The sequence below is a fragment of the Python bivittatus genome, unplaced genomic scaffold (assembly GCF_059951505.1).
Source record: "Python bivittatus isolate LINGU-HERP-01145 unplaced genomic scaffold, Pbiv_v1 ctg000580_np1212, whole genome shotgun sequence".
Lineage (NCBI taxonomy): Eukaryota > Metazoa > Chordata > Lepidosauria > Squamata > Pythonidae > Python > Python bivittatus.
In genome coordinates this window covers 16697350-16718343 of record NW_028277087.1, presented here as the reverse complement: position 1 = coordinate 16718343, position 20994 = coordinate 16697350, and the positions used below count along the sequence as shown (strand labels likewise).

The following is a 20994-nucleotide window of genomic DNA, read 5'->3' as shown; positions in this document are numbered from 1 at the left end:
CCCTCCTGGATCATTCCCAGGTCCTGGTTAGCAGGTTCGTAGGGGCCCTGGCTTTCAGCTGCTGCTGCTTAATGCCAGGTTGGTTAACAACAAGGCCCCCCTGATATGTGACTTGATCACTGAGGAGGGGGCAGACTGGGCATGTATTACTGAGACCAGGCTGGGCCCCAAGGGGGGGTGACCCTCTCAGAAATGTGCCCAGCTGGGTTCATGGTGTGGCACCAGCCAAGATGCCAGGGCAGGGGAGGAGGGGTGGCTATTGTGATCCGGGAATCTCTAGTTCCCTTCAGGGGCATTGCTCCACAAGTTTCTGGCTGTGAGACACTGTTCATTAGGTTGGGCTCCTGCGAACAGTGGGGAGTTCTGCTATTGTACCAGCCTCCCTGCTGCGTGGCAGCCTCCCTGCCTGAGCTGCTGGAGGCCATCGCGGGGCTGGCAGTGGAGTTCCCCAGGCTTATGGTTCTGGGGGACTTCAACCTGCCATCCCTGGGGCAGTCCTCGGATGTGGCTCGGGAGTTCATGGCTACCATGGCAGCCATGGGCCTGTCGCAAATGGTGCAGGACCCAACCCGAGACAGTGGCCAAATGCCGGATTTGGTTTTCTTGTCGGAGCAATGGCAAAGTGATCTGAGGGGAGATTTACAGCTTTCCCTGTTGTCATGGTCAGATCACGTCCTGGTGACCCTGAGTTTCTCCTATGCCACCCCCCTCCACAGGGAGGCAGGACCCATGTGATTGGTCCGCCCCCCCCCCCCCCGGCGCCTGATGGACCTGTCAGGGTTTCAGAGGGAGCTGGGGGATATTCCTGTGGACTTGCTGCACGGTCCAGCAGAGGCCTTGGCTGCTGCTTGGAATAGGAAGGCGACTGGGGCCTTGGACAGGATCGCGCCCATGCAACCTCTCTTGCCACATCAGCCCCGACACTCCCCGTGGTTTACGGAGGAGTTGAGGGTGCTGAAGAGGGTCAAGAGACATCTAGAGTGCCGCTGGAGGAAAACAAAGACTGAATCCGACCGAACACAGGTTAGAGCCGCTGTTAAGGCCTACATTGTGGCAATAAGGGTGGTGAAGCATCAATACTTCTCCACCCTTATCGCGTCTGCAGAATGCCGCCCGGTGGCCCTGTTTAGGATCAGTAGGTCCCTCCTTGGCAAGGGGGATGTGGAGGTTCATTTGCAGGGCCATGCAGAGGAATTTTCAGAGCATCTGCAGGACAAAGTCGCTTGGACTCATTCCAAGTTAGACTCCGAGTGTGGGGCAGGGTCTGGGGAGATACCGGGGGACCGTTCTTACCCAGTTATCTGGGAACAGTTTTATCCTGTTGCTCCTGAGGAAGTGGACAGGGTCCTAGGGACTGTGAAGGCCACCACTTGCCATCTTGACCCATGCCTCTCCTGGCTGGTGAAAGCAGCTCAGGAGGTGACGTGGTTGGATCCAGGCGATGGTTACTACATCCTTGCAGGAGGGAGTGTTTCCGGCCGCCTTCAAGGAGGCGTTGGTGCTTCAAGAAACCCTCCCTGGATCCTACTATACTGGACAACTTTCATCCAGTCTCCCACCTCCCCTTTTTGGGGAAGGGGGTTGAGAAAGTGGGGGCTTCACAGATCCAAAGGGTTCTGGAGGAAACAGATTATCTGGACCCTTTCCAGTCAGGTTTCAGGCCCGGTTATGGAACGGAAACAGCATTGGTTGTGCTTATGGATGATCTCTGGCGGGAGCGGGATGGTGGAAGTGTGACCATCCTTGCTCTCCTTGATCTCTCAGCGGCTTTCAATACCATCAACCACTGTATCCTATTGGGACGGCTCAGGGACTTGCGGGTGGGCAGCACAGTCTTGTGCTGGTTCACCTCCTTTCTTCAGGGCCAATCCCAATCAGTGTTGATAGGGAGCGAGAGGTCCCATCCTCGGCCCCTCCTTTGTGGGGTGCCGCAGGATTCTGGGTGAGATCATCCGCCACCATGGGATGAGGTATCATCAGTACGCTGATGTTACACAATTATACATCTCCATCCCAGGTGAAGTAAGTGATGCTGTGACTGCCCTTTCTCGGTGCCTGGAGGCTGTAAGGGTCTGGATGGGGAACAACAGGCTTTGGCTGAACTCTGGTAAGACGGAGTGGCTGTGGGTTAATGGCTTCTCTGTATCCGGGACTTTGTCATCTTTGGTGCTCGATGGGGTGGCACTACCCCTGACAGACCCAGTGCGTAATCTGGGGGTCCTCCTAGACTCATGGCTCCTGCTTGAAGAGCAGGTGGCAGCCGTGGCAAGGAGGGCCTTTGCACAGCTTCGGGTTGTGCATCAGTTACGCCCTTTCCTGGATTGGGATGCCCTTCGAACAGTCACTCATGCCCTTGTTATCTCCCAGATAGACTACTGCAATGCGCTCTACATGGGGCTACCCTTGAAGAGTATCTGGAACCTACAGCTGGTCCAGAATGCGGCCACGCAGGCTATTTTTGGAGCCCCAAGAAGGGCCCATGTAACACCATTGCTCCGCGAGCTGCATTGGGTACCAGTTTGCTTCCAGGTCCAATTCAAGGTGTTGGTTATTACCTTTAAAGCCCTACATGGCATGGGGCCAGGTTACCTAAGGGACTGCCTCTCCCCTATGTCTTCAACCTGTCCCACCCAATCGCACAGAGAGGGCATGCTTCGGACCCCCTCAGTAAAAGAACTCCGATTAGCGGGGTCCAGAAGGCGGGCCTTCTCTGCGGTAGCCCCCACTCTTTGGAACATTCTGCCCCCGGAAGTGCGATTGGCCCCCTCACTCCTGGCCTTCCGAAGGGCCTTGAAGACCTGGTTCTGCCACTTGGCCTGGGGTGGGGAGGGAATACTTCAAGGAGGGGGATGGCTAGCCCCATAGTGGCCAGCTGTCCACAGCCTGATTTTCCATCTTCTTGGATTTTCCTTTTTTAGTATTGTTTTAATTCTGGATGTATTATGTGTTTTAGATATATTTATAGTTTTAATGTTTTTTGTAAGTCACCCAGAGTCCCCTATTGTGGGGGAGATGGGCGGGGGAGAAATCCAACAAATAAAAATAAAAGTAAATACCAGCATTGAACATCCATTAGCAATAGGTCCCCTGCCATTGTAGGAGCACTCCAGCAGGTTGCCCACCAGGCCAACCACTGATATACAAACAAAACACAAGGTGTTTAATTTGTGCATATGGAAATCAGAACAACAAAGATCAAAAGGTAAAATGCAAATCAGAATAAAGATATTGGAGAAAAAGAACCTTTCTGCAAGAGAAGGCAAATAGATAGTTAATAATTTAGCAGTGACATTTAATATAATTAGATTAGGAATATAAATGCAAATGTTGCAAATTACAACTAACATTTCCCTGGTCATCCTATTTTGAATGAACTACTGTACAACATAAAACTGATTTATTCCAAGATAATTGCTTCTCAGGCATTTTGCCTCTTTCTGTTTCTTTCACAGTTATGGAAACTTTCTGCACTGCCATAAACTTTTACTATAAAAACTGGAGAATGTGCTCATTCCCAAGAGAGACTGAAGCCCAGCTCTGTGCTCCTGTCATTCCCATCTATCAACATCTGGTTAGTGATTGGATGAACGACGAGGAAACAAAAGTGAGTATTATCTTTAGTTCTCACTCATTTTTTAAAATGTGCTTTAATATGCAGAGATAAAGAAAGGAAGGATAAAAAAGGAAAACAAAAGCAAAAATGAACGGGGGGAAAAGGGAAAAATGAAAAGGACCAAATAGAAAAGGCCAAAAATGTATTAGCACACATCCAGAAAAATGGCTGTTTCTAAACACAATCTTTGACTATGCAGAGTAATAAATCTTTCCTTTATATTGACTGAAAGCAAGCTCATAAACAGAGAGCAAGCACATATCAATCCAAATCTATAATTTCATAGCAGCACTGACTTTCCATTGTAATAACTCAAATGATTGTAGCACTGTACATGCATGAGAATTACATTTAGATCTAATCTAGAATCTAAAATTTGATGAAAATTTCTGGCCATAATTGTCTGATCCACAGCTACACTTAAAAGATATTCAAAATATATCCTTCTGGCCAGGATAATATACCCATTGAACTCCTTAAACAAAATTAAGCATTACCAATTGGCTTTTTTGGGGGGTGCCCTTGAGTCAGGATTGACTCCTGGCAACTACCTGTACAAGTCCCTGCAGTTTTCTTGGCAAGATTTCAGAAGTGTCTTGCCATTGCCTCCTTCCTAGGGCTGAGAGAAAGTGACTGACCCAAGGTCACCCAGCTGGCTTTGTGCCTAGGTGGGACTAGAACTCATGGTTTCTTGGTTTCTAGCCTGATGCCTTGACCACTATACCAAACTGGCTGTCTATATAGGCAATTATTTAGCTTAATTATTTAATACATCCTTAAATCCACAAGACTGGCTCATTGTACTGGATTATAGTGAAAAGGACTGATGGCTACATAGAAGAAACTTGAAATTGGAGTCATCAAGACAAACTGTGAAAATATTCCTCAACCCCAATATATGTTGTTGTTTTTTCATGCCTGTTTATTATTGGCATTTATAACTCCACTCAGCAACTGATCTTCCCCCTTGTTTCTCCTTGGGTCTGAATCTCTGATCCTAACCAATCAGAGAACAAGTTGTGACTATCAAGACCATCTGGTAGCCAGCCACAGATGGATGCATGACAATATCACAATCATGAATTAAAAATAAAGGGAGGAAGTATCGCTGTTGTTCTAAACAGATGCCAGGAGGAAGATGGACTGGGAACATTTCTGTCCCTTTATGTAGATTCAACTACTGCCCAAAAGAGGGTATACATGGATAAGGTGTAAAAAAATCATAATAGAGATTCTCACATGTATTTTGGTACACTTTTAAGTATTGTGATGAGTATAAAGTGACAGCCTGATTATGTTTTTCCAGATCTCTATGCAACAGCTCTTGCTATGATGTTCTTATTAAGATTCATGATTAGGGAATCTGTTTGTCTTTTCTGCAGGTGAAGGAGGCATCAGTGAAAGCTCAGTGGCCAATGCTAGGGGTACTGGTTCGTCGTACAGAGCAGCAAGATGAAATTATACGGAACATTCCAAAAATCCTTATGGACAGCAGAGTTCTCGACTCTTTCTACATAGCCAAAGTAAGCACTTCCAGCCGTGAGGTGACCAGGGCATGAGTGACTATCTGAAGGGCCCCCTGATCTAGGAAAGAGCACAGCTGGTGCTCCAGATGAAGCTATTAATTTTATTTTAATGGTAAAGCAATGTATCATTGTTCCATGTACGTTACTAATAGATATGGCTTCCTGTTTTTAGAGGCTTAACCTTTTTTTGGATGTCTGTGAAGAGTGTAAACCCCCCATACCAAAGAAGATATTCCAGGCCCTTTGTGACTTTGTATTCAAGCAGGTAAGAAAATGTCCTTTGACAAGGGCATTTTTTGGAATAAGGAGATATTAATCGTTATGCCCTGTCATCAGATCCAGACCATGTGGTTGGCCTTCCATGCAGCAAATGATGATGTCACCATCAAAAAAGCCAAACCAAATAGCTGGTATTCCATGCAAAGTGGCTCCCGTAAGTTTTAAATTAATTTTCCATGAGCCTTTCAGAAACATTCAGCTTGACCCACTGAATGACAAGCTAGCTTTTCATCAGCTAGACACTTCCCAGCCCTCTTTTTTTTTTCCCAGTCTTAATATTGAAGCTACTTGATCAAATTAAATTCTAAGACCCTAAAGTGAATACAGGCTGCCCAACAGAAATAACAACAACAACAACTCAATAGGTGGATAAAAATGCCAAATCCAGTCTAAACATCTGGCTAACTGTGCGACTCACAATAATAATAATGTTTTTCCTATTGATATGTCTTCCTCTGTTCTAGGTTCTACCACTCAATCTTCCACTACAGAAGAAACCCCAGATGTTTTCACGCCAGGACTGGAAACCCAACATCCAAATGACTACTATGGAAAGGCAGGATTTTGAAGGGGAATCAGCTATGTGTGATCTGGTAGGTAGTACACTGCTTTGTGGCCTGTTGAATCCGTACAAGTAGCCTGATTAAACAATTCAACCTATGTGGCCACCTCCAATTGAAAAGACTGTAATAAGCTGTATGAAAAAAAATGTTTCATAGAGAAAACCAGTTTGCGATATTTCTTCTTCTTTCCTTCTGCCACCACCTCAGAGTTCAGTGTAGATCATAAGGGAGGAGAACTCTAAATTGCACTTGGGACAGAAATAACCCCAAGCGTGCTTTTCAGATCATTCCTGAGTGTAGCCTGCTTTGCTCCAACTTCCTCTTTGTCAAAATGTGTAGCATGAACTATCAGTTGGGTGCACGGGGAAGGATTCTGGGGCAGGCTCTATCATTAAGTAAGGTCAGTCCACTGGCTAAGATGGTAGGTATTAAGGAGCAGGAACACATGGGATAGGCCACATCATTATCATGAGGCGCATCTGGGGGTAAAAACACATTTTCCCTCAATGTGGAACCTGCTGAGGAAAAAGTCATCTGCCAACTGTTGATAATCCTGAAATCACCACCAGCAGTTCAGTTAACACATCTTCTTCCCAGAAGGGTGAAGCCCTCTACCACATGTAAAAAGCGTGGCAAAACTGAGGGATGTATTTGATCTCAACCCCCACAGAAGTTGCATAAATGTACAGGGCCCCAAGAAGTCACATTGTAAAACTAGCATCTTTCTTTTCTGCAATTTGAAACCCTCTTTCACGGGGCTATGAGAGGAAAAGAAAACAGTTGGCTTTGCGGGCAGCCAGATAGCCACCTCTGAGGTCTATGGTAGAAAAAATGAACCATCAGAGGCATCTACAGGGGAGATAAAAAAAAAAAAAAAAGGTTGAGATAGTGCTTGCAACCATGTGATCAAAGCCTGAGCCCATTTGGCATGCATTGCACGCATGCATGTCAAAAAGGGATAGGCTTTGACTGCATGACCATGACTGCCATCTTGGCTACCACCCATGTCCCTGAGAACTACCTTTGTGAGGACAAATGGCAAATGCAACTGAAACAAGCAGTGGATCAAGTCAGAGTCAAATTGGTGCCTTTCAGATATCATAGACTAGAATTCTTACCGTTGCCCAGCCAGTACAGCATTTGGGACCAAACTGAATTAAATAAATAAAATAAATAAAGGCTTCTTTTTTCTTTTTTCTTACAGTCCTGTTATGAACATCAGGAGATTTGCAAAGATCATCGCTCTATGCTGATGGATGCTTTTGGTCACCTTGGTGAGGATCAAAATCATGGAAACTGTTTCTAGAAGTAGTATTTTTTTCCTGGTTTTCATCAAAGTGCCATACCTCACCTAAATGCATGGTCAGTAGTTTTCTCCAAGTGACACAATCGTTCCATGGTTACGGAGCATGTTCCGTCCTCATTGTGCTAATTCAAACATTTATTTTCTTCCCCTCTCCGCCACCACCAATAACTTGGAGACCTTTTTTTCCTTAAAATTGAACTTTTGCAAGCTTTGAGGGGGGAGGGTTTGCTCTCCTGTTATGCATGAATAATGCATTTTGACCACAAATTGTTCAGAATACAGTGGTACCTCGGTTCACGAACTTAATTCGTTCCGCGACTCTAGTCGCGACCCGAATTGGTCGTGACCCGAATCAAATTTTCCCATAAGGTTCAATGTAAATATGGTTAATCCGTTCTGACCCCTCTGAATTTGGTCGCGACCCGATTTTGGTCGCGTCCCAAATCAAATTTTCCCATAAGGTTCAATGTAATTACGGTTAATCCGTTCTGAACCATATGTTGTTGTTTTTTTAAACCACAAAAATATGACACAAAATACAGTACGAAGAGAGAGAACGCTAACCTTGCTCGACGTGACTTCTGGCGTGGAGGACAGGAAGGCGGGTGGGGAGGCGGTTATTGCTTGGAGGGAGAGTCCCCCTCCCTACAGGAAGCCACGACCATGTGTCACGGGAGGGAAAATGGCCGCGGATCCTGTTCATCACCCGATCCGGCTTTCGCAAACGGAAGCAAAATTTTGCAAACGGTGCTGTTCGTGATCTGAATTGGTCGTGAACAGAAGCGTTCATGATCCGAGGTACCACTATACTGTGTTGAAGAATTGAGTATATGTATGTTTGTATGTGTATGCATGTATCTATCGATCATCTATCTATATCTATCTATCTATCTATCTATCTATCTATCTATCTATCTATCTATCTATGAATGATGGTCAGGAGAAATTTCAAGAAGAGAGAAATGTGCATTCCCTAAAGGCCTCTCTCATTCTCTCTCTCTCATTCTTCAGTCTCCTGCTGTCCTATTGATGCACAAGACTTCTTGCAGACTCAGATGAAGGATGCTGCTGAAGATATTCGTGTTGGATTCTTGAGTAATTTAAAAATGATTGTGAGCCATGATGAGAGTAAGTAATAAGGGCTACTCTCCAAATAATTTCTTAGATATCTAAAAGAGAATGCATCACATTTATGCCAAGCCCTTTACTTTATGCATAAACAATCACTGGCCTCCAAATACAGGTAGTCCTCAACTTATGACCACAATTGGGACAGAACTTCTATCACCAAGCAATGCAATCATTAAATGAGTCACGCCTGATTTTACAACCTTTTTTGCTGCAGTCATTAAGTGAATCATCATGGTTGTTAAGTGAATCACATGGCTGTTAAGCAAAACTGGCTTCCCCCATTGACTTTACTTGTTGGAAGCTCCCTGGGAAGGTTGCAAATGGTGATCACATGACCCCGGGATGCTGCAAACATCATAAATACATGCTGGTTGCCAAGTGCCTGAATTTTGATCATGTGACCGTGGGGATGCTGCTACGGTCATAAGTGCGAGGACCAGTCGTAAGTAACTTTTCTCAGCGCTGTCATAACTTTGAACGGTCATTAAATGAATGGTCATAAGTTGAGGACTACCTGTATTGTGAGATTATTCCCAGGAGCTCTGCCAGTGTGAACAATAATGAGGGATGGTGTGAACCGTAAATCAGTAACATCTTAAAGGCCAAATCCCCAATTCTGCTTTAGAAGAAAAAGTGGACAGATGTGAAGATTTACTTGTTTTGATATCATCACCATATCAAGATCCACCAAGGAATGTAATCAGTACCTCAGAAGTTCAGCTCCAGTTATGGAACAAAATGTCTCTGCACATTAAGGTTTAACTAGGAAGTAACTGAACTAAACATATACACATTAACTGCTGCTTATCCTCCAAGCTTCCTTTATTTCTACAATTGAATGTTTGTGTGTTGTGAGTTTAGACCCTTTTGTTGCCACTGTGATTTAAACAACTGGGAGTCAAACTGCTCATGGTAAAATCTCACTTAAATTCATGGTGAATCTTTGGTAATTTTCAGTATATGAAGCAAGAAGCAGAAAACGTCCAGTTGTGGAAGCTGTTAAATGCCTTCTGGATGACCATCGTGAAACAGTAAGAAACCTATGAAAAACTATACAAGTTCAGACCAAAAGCCTATAGGAAATCACAGCTATTCATGGCAGTGTAATTCAGAAAACTGTCTTAAGTTGGTACTCTTTCTGGAAGGAAATTCCAGAGTTTACTATGTACTGTGTGAAGGTAGGACTTCCTTGGTGGTGTCCTAAATCTCTCACTGTTTAGCTATACAGGTAGTCCTCATTTAGCGACTGCCTTTTTTAGTGATTGTTTACAGTTCGGACAGTGATGAAAAAGTAACTTTGCAACTAGTCCTCGCATTTACGACCTATGCAGGTCTGTAAAGCAAAGAAAAGCTGAAGTGAGATTGTAAAATCATAATGTTTCACTTACCAACTGCTTCGCTTAATGACCGAGTTGCTGGTCCCAATTGTGGCTTGTAAACAAGGACTGCCTGTATTGATAAATACTGAGGAGGAATGGATTAATTAGGAATGGTTTATTAAGTTTACATATACTGTAGTCTTGTTTAAAAATGGGACTTTAGTGTATTTAGATGTTTTGCCAATTTTTTTGTAATTTGTATTTTGAATATATATACAGTTTATATATATATTCAGTGTGTGTGTGTGTGTGTGTGTTTGTGTATAACTTTCCCAGCATGCACAAGCACCCAGTCTGTGACCCAGGATTTCTTGTATTCTTCAAACTCTTGGCCACAGTTGAATTATAATTTTTGCCAAATTGTAATTTTTAATTTGATAGAAGGGCAAATTATTAAATTGTGGCTGGGTGATCGTACTAACTGCATTTAATTCTAATTAAGTGAAAATTAAAATTAATTAAAATGTTGTCCTTGTCCTACCCATTTCTTTTGTCCAAATCTTGCCTTCTTTTCTGAGTGTGGCCCTTGATATGCTAATCGAATGTGGCTCTTGACCCTCAAAAAATTATGTTCCCCTCATCCAAAAGAGACATTCTAGCAGTCTTCTTCCTGGTGTCCTATTATTTCTCCAGGGCAGGGAATTGCTTTACACAAGTCCTTGGTGTCCTGACTTGCATTTTGAGCTGGTTCAACCCAGACTGGTAGTCAAGGCACCTTTTGCTAACCCAGTCTTCTCAAACTACTACTCCCATTATCCCTAGTTAACATGGCTATAAACTCATCATTTGCAAAAGTTTTAGGCTACTTATGGGGGACTATAAAGATTCTGCAGCATACAAATGTAATAATTATCATCATCATCTGCATCATCATCTTCTTTCATTCTATGACAGGTGAGAAAAGCTATTCTGTGCTTTATTAAGGAACTTCTTCGCTCTCAAAGTGTTGAGGGCTGTGCAGTGTGGGAGATGGTTGACTACATCTTCAAGCAGTTTACCATGTCAGTCAGCCTGTCAGTGAGTTGAGCATTAGATAGCCAAAATATTTTTAATCTGGCAGCTACACAGCATGAGGGGGGAGGCTGTTGACTTTTTTCAGCTCTAACTTGAACCATCTAGGGACCTATTTATGGAGTTGCAAGCGCACACCTGGATCCTTCTCAGTTGCTAGGAATGGCCTGGCCCAGCTAGAACAGCCATCAACCTGCACATGACAATAAAAGCAAAGGATAATTCACAGTTTTCTATGTGAAAAACTCTTAAACAGAGACTCTCCTAAGAAATTTTCAGAGCAGTTGGAGCAGTCTATTTCTGGGATATATACTCATCCATTTTAACCATGCCAGGGTGGTCCATTTTTCACAAATTCTATTTATTACCTTTAATAAGCTGAATCAAACATGTCTGTCCCAGTGTTCCACTTTGAGCATGTTTTGTTATATATCAGTATCAGCTTCTTTTTCTCTAACATATATAGTTTGAAATCCTTGGAGGAAGCAGGACTTTTGGCTTTTTCCTTGGGATCCCTTTAGTGTTCATTGTAAAAAAACTAACCATTCCAGTTTTCGTTAGCTGAATGCAGACTTAAAGACAAGGCGACCCAGGACATTTGCTTCCTCGAGAGAGAGACAAGGTGGCATCTCCCATGTTCTTAATTCCAAAAGCTGACTAGCCTGGTAACTGAATCCGAGTGCAACACTGTCAGTTGCACTGCCACAGTTACCAACTGCCACACTGTCACTGAGGCTTCATCTTGCCCATTTAAAGAATGGTTGCCGTACAGTACTGCCAGTATGCTTAATGTAAGCAAGGAGCACAGTAATATGCACAATGCATGCTGGAGTGCATGGCCAGGGCTGGCTGCTTCCTTGGCTGCTTGCTCATTCAGTGGGCTTTCCTAGCAACAACGGGAATCATTCCTGCTCCCCTTAGAATCCACCACCTGAGCTGGCCACCTCATTCTGCCTAATGGAAGGGTCTAAATCCAGTGAAATTTTTACCCTTGCAAAGTAGTCCAGACAAGAAGCACAACCAGGAGTACTAGCTCTATCTTTATTGTAAGGTTACATTTACTGAATCTTGCAAATCTGAAAGTACCCCTACCATCCCTCACTTTTACTCTCCCCAAAACTATGGGAGGATCCCTTCTGTGACACTTTTGCCACCCCTCCTCCCTCAGACTCAATTTTCATTTATTAGACTGTTGTCTAGGCTGAGGGTCTTCCTAGCCGGGTAATGAAACGTTTGCAAGAAAAGAACCAAGCTCAGAGAACCCCAAGGACTCCACAGTTCAACCCTGAGCTACACATATTTGCCACCATTGAGGCTCTTCCTCCTGTCTCCCAAGATCATTCCCACATACTATTACAGTAATCCAGTGGCTCCAGTGTAATATATCCCAGATTAGATCCGTTTGCATCTTTCTTTAAAGCAATGGGAAGCTAATATTTGAGTTGACTTCAGGAGTCTATTAATGCATCTTCTTTGTCAAACTATTCTCTCATGCTTCTTGATATCACAGGGGAAAGACCCTGTTGCGACTCAGAAAGAAAAATTAAGAGAGGAGCATATTCAAGATATGTGCATTGATGCCTTGGAGCATGTGAACACTTCTGCAGAAGGAATGAGCAAAGTGAGTACCTTGTATGTAAATGTTCTAAGAACAAATATTCCATCTAGTTCATCCATCATGCTCTTGTAATCATTCTTAGATTATCTGCAAAATGTAGAGAAAGCAACAAGTCCCTCCTGTTCTATTTTGGATGTCTCTGCACCTTCCTGATACTTTTATATTCCAGCCTGAGCAGAGTGATTAAAATATGATCTTAACAAAATAAAAATATCACAGATGCGATTTTATTAAATTAATGAAGTTTTTAATAATATAAATGAATAGAATAGTATAAAAACATTCTTCTACATGTTTCCATATGAGCCACTCCCCTTAAGTAAGATCTTATGGAAAGGCTTTGCTTCTTGTTTAGGAGATTAATGTTGGGTCTCCAAAAAGGACCTTTTTTACACAGTAGTACCATAGCATTGGAATGCTCTTCTTCAATAGCTGCACTAAATTTGCTGACTTTTCAGTGTTAAGTATAGCTCCTGCTGTTGTTGCATTATAAATAAATAATTCTGCCAGATATGTGGGAGGTTTAGCTGCAGGGTTAATTTTATAATTTAAATCTGTTAATATTAAATGTGTACAACAGCAGAGTGAGGTCAGAATTACTGACTTCATTGAAAGTCAGCTCAGTTTTTGCTGTCTGGTGATGTTCGAAAACCAGATCAAAATGAAGGCAGCATTTCCTTCCTCACTCTGCATCTATCAGAGGAAAAATGGGCAAAACAGCCTTTGGTAAAGCATTGTCCATCCTGCCCCTTTTTGTCCAAGAATATTTGCTTTAGAATATTCAGTTTAATCCCAGAAGTCTGGTAAAACAGAACCAAGTGTGAACAGAATAAATACTGAATCCCATCTCTCTTCTTTCTGCAGGCTCTGTGGCCAAAACTCCTAGTCTTTGTGGTGCCAGCTCCTTACACTCGCACTCTGATCCCCCTCTGCAGATGTTTGAAAGAGCTGGCCATCCTTCGGCCAGACGAATCAACTCTTTTCCTTGGATCATGTAAAGGAGGTGGGTGGATGGCGGATGCTATTCTGTGTGTTTAAATTAAAATGTTGCACCAAAAGGCTGATTCTGTGCAAAGCAATGTGAAACTGCACCCTCTCCATTAGAAGGCTGCATCTGTAGGGATTAGGGTAGGAAGAACTGCCAAACAATGGCGGATGCGATGTCTCGTGTGGTGGAATAAGGATGTGACGCTCAAGGTGTAGAGGAAGCCACCAGGTAAAGAGAAAAAATTATTCAGTAACCATCACTGGATCTGCCCATAGGAGCAAATACCAACATGGGAATGCTTACAATAGATATAAACATGCACAGCACAATGTATCCATTACTCATTGGTTTATTGTATGTTTTTGCCTTACTTGGTTAAGGTTAACTTTTTTTTTTTTTTTTTGGCATATACCAAGGGACTTTGTTCAATATATGGTATTTTAAAATGCTAACTGGTCACTTCTGCATCCTGACGTGCATACTAATTTACTTCTTGGCTTCCCTGCATGCAACCTGTCCATTTAAAAACAATGGAGGAGGAGCTTTATTTCTCCCTACACTCACAACTGTAAATATCCAGATGTCCCTATCGGAATGATGTTTATGGGTGCAGGGCTTTTCCCCCCCATGGATAAGCATTTCATTTGGGGAGACATCTTGAAGGAACCTCATTCATGTAAATCAGAAGAGATATGGTGAAAGATAGGCTTACCTTCTCAGTGAGACTTAGGCTTTTGAACAACGTATTATCACTTTGTGCCTTAAATTTAAACGATAGGAGATATGGGAGATCTACCAAGACCTCACTCAGTCACTGCACTGTCAATATCAAATGGAGTCCATTAGCTTTTGTCTTCTCCAGTCAGAACTCCATATGCTAAAAGATTACATCAGAGAAAGGAAATCGCCCTGGGAAGGCTTATGCTGGGGGAAACTCCCATTTTAAAAATCATGACTTTATGAACAGGGAGAGTAATAATGAGTGATGTTTGGCAGCAAAGTTCTAGGAGGGAAAGAGTGGCTAGACCAGCTGTGTGCTGAGCTTTCTGTGTTGAAAATGTGTCTTGAATAAATATTGATTGCAAGTGATGGGTCTTGAGAGCTGCTTAGGTGCTCACTGTGTATGACTGAATGATTGGTTCCTGCTGAGAAAGCAGAGATTGCCTCAGGCAGTTTAGAAGGTATATAAGATTTGGATATGCATCAAGTGCAGCTCACTGCAATGTCTAACGAAAAAGTAGGAGGACTGGAACAATAAGTCCTGTTTGAGAAGCACTAATCTAGACTCATAGGGGAGGAGAAAAAATTCTTGTTCAGGATGGTGGAGATACTATAGCAAAAGTGAACAAAGGAGTACTTCTTAACAAGGAAGAGAGCTAAATGGAACAGCAAATATAATGAACAGATCTGATTGTGGGAGAAAGGAATTGTGAAAGATATTCTGCAGCACTAGAGCTGAAATTGTTCAGGACTTTGCAGAAGAAACTGGTATAAAAAGAGATTTTGCTGAATAGGAAGCAGGAAACTAGCCCTGAAGAGCAGATGGAATGTAAAAATCTTTTCTTAACTTTGCTACTTTGCAATTCCCTACAGCAAGAAGAAGAAACTTTATTTCAGTCATTGACCAATAAAAATACAGCAAGGAACAGAAACAAAGCACACTAATGAATCTAGTGGCTCATAAAAGGTGCTGTTCCTCATGGGCATCAATGAGTGGTGTGATAGAAAAAGCTTGCTGGTTGGGGAATTTTTGGAATTGAAGCCCACACATCTTAAAGATGCCAAGTTTGGGAAACAATGATCTAGACTCAAAGTCTGTGAATAGTGATCCCATCCTATTTATCCATATAGGTACAAACTGCTATATCACTTCAGACTTGGAAACAATTAGAAGGAAATTCATCCTTCCTGAAAGCTATCTTGGAAAGCAAACTTGGGAATTATATGAAATGAATAGCAAAACATGATTGCATTCTTTCAAAACTGCTATAACACATATTTGTTGCTGTTCTCCTTTTAGTAAACCTTCCAAGTGCCCAAGGATTGGTAGCAAGGCTTCTGGTGAGCAATGCTTACAAAAAACATATTTTCCTTTTCAAAGTTAAGTATAAATATTCATAATATACTCAATATATTAGATAAACAATATGCTACTTACAATAGTAACTTCAAAAGAGGTTTGTTATATTATTTCTTGTGTCAGACCAGACAGAAATTTTGGAAACCTGGATATTCATTTCAAATGTAAAGGGATACATAGCAAACTGAGATCAAACTGCTTCCTCTTACAAAGACTATTTCTTCATTATTGATTTCTGGTTTCATTGAATTACCCAGCCATTTTTGAAGTGATACAAATCCTGTCTTGATTACTATTATTTTGTCACAGTAAGGGCTAGATGACTCAAGAATCACTATAATCAGTCACTAGTGGGGAAATAATTGAAACATATTTGTGGAAGTATGATTTTTTAAATTTTCTTTTACGTTCATCATATTCTGGGAAGTTCTACCCTTACCCAGTCAAACATCATTCTGAAAGACAATCTTCTAAAGCAGTGTTTTTCAAACATGGCAGTTTTAAGATGTGTAGACTTCAACTCCCATGCTGGCTGGGGAATTCTGGAACTTGGTCCTCACATCTTAAAGTTGAAAAACACTGTTCTAAAGTGACATCTTATTGTTTTCAGATTATACCATCAAACACCAGAACACAAGAAAGCAATGGTGGCATTTGTATGATGACTTCATCACCGTATGTCATCATTTTGGGGGTCATCATGGTTTGCTGCAGATGCCATTGTCCTCTTTTGTATTTCAGATACTGAGGATAGGAGATTGAAATCTGACTGCTGATCTCCCAACACTTAATTCTGCTTTCTGTAATATTTATATCACCACCAAGTTCTTTGGGCAGTATGAAGGTCTACCATCATGGGAAACATTCAGATGTTTGGAGATTATGCATGAAACTCTGCTTAGTCTTAATAGGGCTTTAGTTCCAGCCCCTGTTTAAGATTTCAGTCTTCAGTCTTCATAAACCATATATTTGTGTTTTATGTTTAAAGATGACTCTGGGATTCTAATCCTGTTGCTTTGCTCCATTTTCCACCAAAAGGTCTTGGCCTCAAATCCTAATCAAAGAGGAGGTTGGGCCCTTCAACTTTTACATGTCCTCCATAGCAACATCCACCCAGCAGTCAGGAAACTGTGGGCAAAACAAGTTCCTTTTCTTTGGGAATCCTTCCAAGGTTAGTAGATGATAAAAATAAAATAAAATAAAATCTGAATGTTCCATTCTGACTGTCACCCATCCTAATCTGTTTAAATCTTACTTGTTTCACTAAAGTTCTTAGTCCCTATGGCAGGGACACAAACAGCATGGCTGAAGGCCACATGTAACTCGTCAGTAGTCCCCAGAACCCAAAGTGGGTACAACTAAAAATTCAGTCCTTCTTTGTATGGGGAGTGGGGTTAAGAGGCATAGTGGTGTCTTAAGACTTGCAGATGCATAAGACATCCATGTCATTGAAAATCCTTGAAGCCTCTACCCAAAATAGCAAGAAAATCATCTTCATCAGCAGCAGCAGCAGTAAGAAGTCATTGGGAAGATGGGGTTGGAGTGGGGGCAGCAGGCAGGCAGGCAGCACTATTATGGCAGCTATGAAAAAACTAATAGCAAGATTAGGTAGGCTCATGTAAATCAGTTTTTGCCTGATTTAAATAATACTCCTGGGAAGGCTTGATGACTACATTGTGGCCTTTGGGGTTGCATGCTGAAGACTTTAATTTCCCAGGGTTTTCAAATTTTCCAAACAGCATTTGAAATTCTTTCTACTGATTTTTTCCTATTATTAGAGTTATAACAAGAGTGATGTATTTTATATTTTATTTTATTTCTTTAAATGGCTTAAAGTTCTTAGAATGGACTTCCCCAAATTATTATAGTATGTATGTATGTATGAATATAAAATACATTTCTAGGGTGACCCAACTCCAGAATGACTCTGAGCAGCTTACAGATTTAAAAAGGATAGGATCAAAAAGACTGCAGTTGCCCAGAGGGAACAAAAAAGGCTTCTTTCCCATATAACGCCCGACCTATTGGGGCCCAACAACCACCTTAGCCCAGGGCCTGTAGGAAGAGGCCAGTTTTCAAGGCTCATTTAAAGGCAGCCCTGGAAGGGGCAATTCAAAATCCCCAACGACTATCAGCCTCAGGGTTCCCGCCACCAACCCAGCAATGGAAACAAGTCGCTCAGGCAGGGATGTTATTGCGCATCAGGGAGGGAGACTCAGCAGCAAAAACCCAACTGCTCCCTAGAGCCCAACTGCAACCACAAGGTCTCCCATTATGTAGGAATATTGTAAGCAAAGAAATAATTTGTATCTTCAAGTTATTCTTGACTCTTGGCGGCTGCATGGACAAGTCCCTGCAGTTTTCTTGGCAAGACTTTGTAAGTGGTTTGCCATTGCCTCCTTTCTAGGGCTGAGGGACTGGCCCAAGGTCACCCAGCTGCCTTTGTGTCTAAGGCAGAACTAGAACCCACGGTCTCCCAGTTGCTAGCTTGATGCCTTACCCACTACACCAAACTGGCTTTCATAAACAAATAGTACATTACTATCTATTAAAAATAAAAATAGGTATGCTGTCAGTTTCATGGTTAAAATGAAGTAATGGGTATTTCTTTTTAACTTTTGGAAGGCACACACAGAGATTATATTCAGTTGTCATAATCTGAGTGGAACAATCATTCTTATCTTTTTTTGCAGGAAGAACAGAGACCAGCAGAGACCAATGGGAGCGGAAGTTGCTGCAGGTAAGTTGCTGCTAAGTTTTCATCTGGCACAGGCCTGGGATGGAGACCTCTGGCAGCTAAACTGAAGACCTGGTTATTGGGCTGTTACCCTTTGAAGAGCTGTGAAACACTCTCCATCGTAAATGAGGAATAGCAAGCAGAATGGTGGTGGTGGTGGTGGTGGTGGAGGAGGAGGAGGAGGAGGAGGAGGAACTATATAATATCCCACAAGTTTGTTGCAGGAAAAAAATTGAATGAAGGAGTACTATGTATGTTGCCCTGGGCTCTAGAAGGAAAGACAGGATGAAAATCTAACAAACATCTTTCCTGGAGTTGTTCTGTAAGCAAAGGCAATATCTAAGATCCTAAGGGCCAATATGACATTTTTCTCAGAAAGAAAAGGTATTCTAGCTTCCATCTACTTGACCGTTATGGCTATTAAGGCAATAACCCCTTGGTCATTGGCCACTTCTAGAGAATGGCCAGGCCATTCCTGATTTTCAGATATGCTTCCTTCTAATGCTAGAAAAAATAAGTTACAAGGGAGTTTCTGGTGCCTGGACTGTAATGACTGAAGTTTTGTATACTTAGCAGTTTTTGCATTGGGATTTCCATGTTTTGGGGCCAATGGTTGGGACATGTGTTATCTGCTTTGAAGGAATAAAAGGAGAAACTGATCCTGAAACTTGAGGAAAAACATTGATCTCTAATTGTTTTTCTTTTCTTTTTTTCCTGTTAGGTAATTTATCTTTAAATAATAAAATAATGGAGATATTGGCATTCATATCAGAGATGTAAAAAGCCCTTTAAAATTATTTTCCTTTTTCTTAAAAATAACCTATTTTGTTTTTCATGTTAATCCTTCATCAACAATATACTGAGCACTAACTGTATAACTTTTGCAACTTCTCTGTCCTCTTCCTGATACTATATCTTTGTGTTATTTATTTCTTTTTCTTTCACTTGTCTGTTCTCTTTTTTAAAAAAATGATTGATTAAAAAGAAAGAAATTGGCAAAGAAGCACTCTTTCACTGGGCTTTCCATTGTCAAATGATTTTGCGACATTTTTAGTTTATGTTTTTAACTTTTCGTAGTCTGTTTTTGTTTTTTAAATTCTCTTAGCTCCTTGAGTGTTCTCCAGAGTAGAAAGGTGTGGTATAAATCTAATTAATTGTGTGATTGATGATACTGGTTAGTCAGGAATAGGTTTTTCTGCTAACTTCTAGATGCAGTAATTCCAGTGAATCTGCAAGTATTCAGGCAAAGGTAATCCAGTAACAGTACTAGATCACAGGGTTGCTTAGTCAGTCAATAACAACAATAATTCAAGTCACTTAATTGTTTGTTTTTGTCCATAGTTTCTGAGAAGATCTCTGGAAACCATTGATGATAGCATGTGGACCCAGAATCTGAGTAGAGAATTAGAAAGTCAGATGAGCAGTTATTCCGATGAGTCAACTGAAAAGGTCAGTTCCTCTCTGAAAGCAGCATTTCTAATTAATTTGTTCAGGACTTACAGATGACTTGAAGCCTTGGTTCTCAAATATGAACCAGTCACCTTTTACCAGCTACTAGTAACACAGAGGTGAAGGATTTTGCCTAGAAGTAGACATCTTTTGCCTTTTGTGGTTGTTGTTCTGTGTGACTGCTGCATGTGTTTTGTGTTTCTTACTGTTATAAAATAGGCAATGATCATACTCATGTATTTAATTAACACTAATTTTAATTTTAAATGCAGATTAATTTTAATGTTGTCCAGCCTTTTCAGAGTATGGCCCTTTGGGCTGCTCTTTGAAGGTTATGTGCAGTCCTTGGCCTGAAGAAAGTTATGCTCTTGTGCTCAAAGTGACTTGGTCCATTGTCAAACTCCACATTCCGTCAAGAAGTTTCTCACTGCGTTCAGTGAAATGTACTCTCTTTTTTCACTTCTTTTTCTTTCAGAGTTTCCTTTGTAAGTCTTTGGGAGTTTCCCTGACAAGTTGTGAGGATTTAAATTTTGTTCAGAGCAAGATGCAGAACTTGATAGAAAATGCTGATTATATGAAAGCATCTGAGAGAGATGTAAGCTACTAGTTCCAATTTTTACCTCTTCTCTACTGTTGAAATAATGTGTCTTTGTTTGACCTGGTGGTTGCACACCTGCTTGTCAGCCAAGAAAGGAAGTTTTATGGCTGAGCAGGGGCTAGAGCCCAGCTCCTTCCAAATCTAGAATCTTATCTGCAACCCACACAGCTTTCTAAAGCTGATCGAAATGACCAGCTTGTCCTAGTGCAAGAACAGCCCACTGACCATTTCTTGAGAAGAATAATGTCTGAGACTTCCAGGGGAGGTATGGCTAGCTGAAGGTGGCTCTGCTTTTGTCGATGACCACAGCAAAGACCAAGGAGCCAGTCAATAGACCGGTCCCTTGGAACTTCTCCATCTAAGTAGAGGACAAGAGATTGCCTGCAGGTGTTCTGGATGGCTGCTCCTTGCGAGGAGACCACAGGACAGTGGTTTTCCACAGGTCTGAGCACCAGGAGATAATGGGATCAGCCATCTTGCTCGCAACTATGGCAGAGACTTTTAAAGGACACTAACTTCGCAAATTTCACTTTCTAATCACTTTCAGAACTTGCTCATTAACTATTTTGAAGTTATTAGAGGCCTTCAGAATGACAAGTTTGAAAACGCCAGGTGTTTCAATCCTGAATCATAAGCTTAAGAATATAAAGAATCTGAAATTAACAGTAAAAAGCCAAATAAGATTTTGATCTTAGAAAATTATAAATGGACTAAGG

General features: G+C 41.8%; 1 protein-coding gene across 1 annotated transcript in view; it reads left to right on the top strand.

Moving 5' to 3' along the window:
- Positions 1-20994, top strand: part of MROH2B (maestro heat like repeat family member 2B) — a 66296-nt gene that overhangs the window by 9373 nt on the left and 35929 nt on the right. Inside the window, exons 5-19 of the mRNA XM_025168946.2 lie at positions 3453-3604; positions 4996-5136; positions 5312-5404; positions 5883-6011; positions 7186-7255; positions 8299-8415; positions 9376-9449; positions 10692-10814; positions 12319-12429; positions 13291-13429; positions 15435-15475; positions 16533-16665; positions 18188-18234; positions 19573-19680; positions 20156-20275. Of these exons, the coding sequence (XP_025024714.2) occupies positions 3453-3604; positions 4996-5136; positions 5312-5404; positions 5883-6011; positions 7186-7255; positions 8299-8415; positions 9376-9449; positions 10692-10814; positions 12319-12429; positions 13291-13429; positions 15435-15475; positions 16533-16665; positions 18188-18234; positions 19573-19680; positions 20156-20275 (1598 nt within the window). The remainder of the gene's footprint in view (positions 1-3452; positions 3605-4995; positions 5137-5311; positions 5405-5882; positions 6012-7185; positions 7256-8298; positions 8416-9375; positions 9450-10691; positions 10815-12318; positions 12430-13290; positions 13430-15434; positions 15476-16532; positions 16666-18187; positions 18235-19572; positions 19681-20155; positions 20276-20994) is intronic.